This window comes from Bipolaris sorokiniana, assembly GCF_000338995.1.
Source record: "Bipolaris sorokiniana ND90Pr unplaced genomic scaffold COCSAscaffold_11, whole genome shotgun sequence".
Lineage (NCBI taxonomy): Eukaryota > Fungi > Ascomycota > Dothideomycetes > Pleosporales > Pleosporaceae > Bipolaris > Bipolaris sorokiniana.
The window spans coordinates 190228-195284 of record NW_006911905.1 but is presented as its reverse complement, the minus strand read 5'-3'; the positions used below and the strand labels follow the sequence as shown (position 1 = coordinate 195284).

The 5057-nt window shown below is 31.5% G+C and overlaps 2 protein-coding genes across 2 annotated transcripts; both read left to right on the top strand.

The window, feature by feature from the left end:
• Positions 1 to 367: 367 nt before the first annotated feature.
• COCSADRAFT_94930 (uncharacterized protein) lies at positions 368 to 742 on the top strand (the record flags this gene model as incomplete). Its single annotated transcript, XM_007704034.1, has 2 exons — positions 368 to 428; positions 558 to 742. Coding segments are annotated over 2 exons (246 nt in total), but the record flags the coding sequence as incomplete, so codon positions are not given.
• Positions 743 to 1304: 562 nt separating this feature from the next.
• COCSADRAFT_94862 (uncharacterized protein) lies at positions 1305 to 1508 on the top strand (the record flags this gene model as incomplete). The annotated part of the gene is made up of 1 exon (XM_007704033.1): positions 1305 to 1508. A coding segment is annotated over one exon (204 nt), but the record flags the coding sequence as incomplete, so codon positions are not given.
• Positions 1509 to 5057: the final 3549 nt, after the last annotated feature.

Below are 5057 nucleotides of genomic sequence, written 5' to 3'. Positions count from 1 at the left end.
AGTGTATTCTTAAATGTAGCACTTCGTACACGTTAGTGGCGCGCGCTAATATTACTTACTAGCCTAGCTCTAGCTAGCCTCTATTACTACCCTTTCTACTTCTATAGCTATCTACTAATCCTATTAAACTTAGAGTACTCTACTAGAAGTAATATATTAACGCTGTTAAGTCTGCTTTCGTTATTAACGCTAGACTTCTATACGTAGCTTCTTATTCTTCTCTATAAGTATTATTACTAACTATATTACTATTTAATAATCTTTAATAACCTAGTATAGAAGCTAGCTTATTAGGCTTTATAATTACTAATAGAGCCGTTCTTAAAGAAGCTTTACCTACTACTAAAGCTAAGTGTTACACGGGGTAAGGGTCTATACTTCTCTATCCTGGTCCGCACTAAGGCAGGTGAGTATTACGTTAGTGTTCCGTGAGGCTTGTCTGGCGATGCAGTGGAGTTGGCGTGCTTAAGGAGGGTTTGACAAGACTAATCTATTTGATAGACTAACTTGTGACAATCTTGTTAAGTAAAGATACTAGTAAGAAAGTACAATTTGAGTTGACCATAACGAATGTAATAATGAAATCCAACCCATTCTTATATCCGTTGCCTTTGGTCCTGCCATCCCTTACTTCCCTGCCATCCCTGGGATGGTTGTGATGTTGGGGATGGCTGCCATCCCAAGGCGTCCTGCCATCCCTCGGATGGTTGCCCTTGGCGGGATGGCACATCACGTGACCTAGCCCCGCGATGATCATTACCTTCTGACGTGGACGTCCATAGGCCTTCAGCCATCTCGTCATTTGTCAAGGAGAGAATCCTTCTTGTTACTTGTAACACCTATAGAAAGGAAAGACACTAACTTTCGGGCTAATATATTAACTATTAGAAAAAGAACTTAAAGTACTAAGAGAGTATATAGATAAGAGCCTAGCTAAAGAATATATACAACTATTAAAGTCACCCGTAAGTTACCTAATTATATTTATACTAAAAAAGGACAGAACAAATTAACTATATATTAATTACTAGCGACTTAACAATATTATAGTAAAAAATTAATACCTACTACCTAATTATACAGAGCTTAGAGATTAATTATCCCGTATAAAAATCTTTATAGTACTGGATCTCTAACATAGATACTATCTTATTAAAATAACGTAGAGCGAAGAATAGAAAATAGCCTTTAGAACTTAATACGGACACTATAAGTATAAAGTTATACTATTTAGACTTACGAACGCCCTAGCAACATTCTAGAAACTTATTAACGACGTACTTAGGCCATACCTAGATATATTTATTATTACCTACCTAAATAACATCCTTATCTACTTAGAAAACAAGAAAGACTACATCCTATATATAAAAACAGTACTTAAGAAACTAGATAAATATAGCCTTAGACTTAAGCTAAAGAAGTATAAATTCTACAAAAATAAAGTTAACTTCTTAGGCTACACGATAAGAGCTAATAGAGTACAAATAAGCGAAGAAAAAATCTAAGTTATTAAGAATTAGCTAACACTAACTATAGTTACGGAAATTTAGTTATTTCTAGAATTTATAAACTTTAATTGCTAATTTATTAAAAACTTCTTAAAAATCGCGATACTAATAACATAACTTACACAGAAAGATACGCTATTCGTATAGAGTAAGAAAGCAAAAGAAGCCTTTAATAAGCTTAAGACCACGTGCATTACACTACTATATTTTAAGATATTTACCTTAAGTATACCTATAAAAATTAAAACAGACGCATCTAACCTCGCATTAGAAGGCTGCGCTAGTATACTCATTAACAAAAAATAGCATCTAGTAGTATACTACTTAAGAAAGTTCTTAGAAGTAGAAGAAAGATATAACGTACATAATAAGAAACTCCTAGCTATTATAGAATACTTACGCTACTAGAGAGTATATATAGAAAGCTATTCAGAACTTATAGTCTATATAGATTATAAGAACCTAGTATACTTCATAATAACGAAGGTACTTAACTAAAAATAAATAAGATAGGCCGAACTACTAAGATAATATAAGTTTAAGATTATCTATACTCTAGGAAAGGAAAATAGAAGAGCTAATACTCTTAGCTAACAGCACGACATTACAGGAACTAAAACGATAGTTAACAGACCTATACTTAAAACTAATAACAACAAATCCCTAGAACCCACACACGAACTTAATATTATTATAAAGATTAGGAACGACGTACCTAAAGAAGTATAATAAACTATTATTAAAGAACATTATAACGATTCTATATATAGGCACCCTAGAATCGCTAGAACTATAGAACTAATTCAGCGCAACTACTAATTTAAAGGAATAAAGAATAAGATCGCATTCTACATCGCTAAATATGTAGATTACTAAAAGAATAAACATAATATATATATACTATACGGAGAGATGTAAGCTCTAGAACTACTATAAGAACTATAGATAGATATTTCTATAAACTTCGTTATAGGATTATTAGCTTTAAGAGATCTAATAACTAAGATTGCCTATAACGCGATACTTATCGTAGTAGATCGCTTTATAAAATAAGCAGAGTATATTCTATTTAGAAACGACTACACAGTAGTAAACCTAGTATATATTATCTATAACTAAATTATCTAACACTATAGAATACTAAAATCTATTATTAGCGATAGAGATAAGCTATTTATATCTAACTGTTAGACAACGCTACTCGCAGTAATCGGAACTAAGAGAAAACTATTAACAGCCTACCACCTATAAACTAATAGATAAACAGAATAAATAAATTAAATAATAAAAATATATTTTAGAATCTATACTAATTAATAATAAGATAACTAGGTATAGTTACTACCTATAGCACAAATAGCATATAATAACAAAATATTAGAATTAATAGATAAAACACTATTTTTCGCCAACCACAGACAACATCTAAATCTCTTTACTAGAACATACCTAAGTCTAAAAACGGAAGTAGTAATAGTAATAGCTAAACAACTAAAGAAAGCCTACGAAGAACTACGAATATTACTTAAATAGGCTCAACGCTAAAGCATTTCCTATTAAAATAAGAAAAGAAAAATAGTATCTTAGCTAAAGAAAGGGGATAAAGTATATCTACTTATAAAGAACCTTTATACTAAACGACTAAGTAAAGGACTAGACTACGTTAAGGTCGGACTATTTTTAATTTTAAAACAAAACGGACCTATAACCTATATACTTAACCTATCAGCTAATATAAAGATACACCTAAGATTCTATATACGACTATTAGAGCTAGCAGATCCTAAAACGCTACTATAAGAAACATTCTATTATAAACTAGAAGAAGAAGACGAATTCGAAGTTGAGAGAATCGTCTTACACTAAACAAAAAACAATAAAACTAAATACCTAGTTAAATAGTTAGAATACCTAGATAGCGAGAATATATAGAAACTAGAATCCAACCTATCTAACTGCAAACAAAAAATTTAAAAATATTAATAATAATAATAAGACATAAACAAACGATAAAACTATAACTTAACTAAGTCTTCTAACACTAGAAGACATAGTTAAGCTAATAACAAAACAATAAATAAAAACGTAATATATACTAAGGAAAATTATACTACGCACCTTAACTACCGCCAGAAACGGGCACGTCACTACCAGAACTAAAAGCAACTAAGCTTAAATTAAGAGAATCCTAATAATCCAGAGGCAGATCCGCGAAGGCACCCTAAGTACTAAGAGATAAGTTAATTAATAGATCAGACCTATTAAACTCTAGGACGCCTTTCTACTCTAACTCTTTAAGCTCGCGACTTTCTATAGTAATCACCTTCTTAGCCCGCTTCTCTAATAAATCTATTTATAGCCGCAACTACTGCTCCTAAGTACGATATATTCGTAACTCTACTAGAGCCGCCTTATACGCTTTTATTATAGTATCTTACGCCTTATAACTCTCTTTAATATAAGCCTCTAACTTTTTCTTTTTAGTAGTAAGACGCTTAAACTCTAACTTAGTAACTCAGACGTTACATCGCTAGCTATAATAAAGACACTCGCTGCACTTTCTAGAATAGATATACACCTTATATACCCGCTTATTCTTCTTATAAGTAGAATACTTCTAAATTATAATTTTTCTAAAAGAATTAATAAACTTAGTAAGATTTTAACGATAAACGGTACTAGATAAAGATTATTATTTAGATATAACAAAGAAACTAGGTAGACGACGAGACCCTATAACGCGGGGTAAGCTTAGTTATAGTATGCTACTATACTAAAACCTAATTAAGTTAGCGTAATAAACACTATATACTTAGAACGCAGTACTTATTAGACTAAGCCCGTTACGGACGGAAGTACCTATCCTTAAGCCTTCCTAGAAACTAAACGTTTCTAGGAACCTAGCATTCCTAGGAATAATACGCTTCTAAAACCCTTACACTTTTAGGAACATAGTACTTATACAAACGCTACGTTAATAATAACCTCTTATTTATAACAACCTATTACTTTTAGTAGTAGTTTACTTTTAGAAATATTCTACTTATAGTAACTATAGAATTATAGTAATATATCTCTCTAGAAAACCCTAGACTACATATTACCTTAAGAACGAGTTATAAGAGATGAAGAATAGTATTATAATTAGCCTTAGAATATAGAGAATATTTCGCTATTATATTTATTTAACGAGTAATCTATAAGAGGGCGAATCCGCAGCAAGAAATAGAGAAACTTATTTAAGACTAGTGCATTACGTAATCTGTAAGATGCTTAGTAATTAGTATGTCTTAACGTGCGGGATCAGTGAGCTGGCCAGATCAGTAAGCTGGCCGCCCGAAAACCCACCAAAAATCGCAAAAACCGACCCCTGCAAATTTAATAACACGTAGATGATAAACTCTATAAATCTAATAGTGGCCTTCTCTACTTACTTTAAAGCTCCTATTCAGATTCCCGACAAACAGACCTTAAGTAAATTAAGATATTAAGATTTTATTAAGTTTTGGCCCCTAAATCACTAGATCTCAAGGTTTACAAGATTAT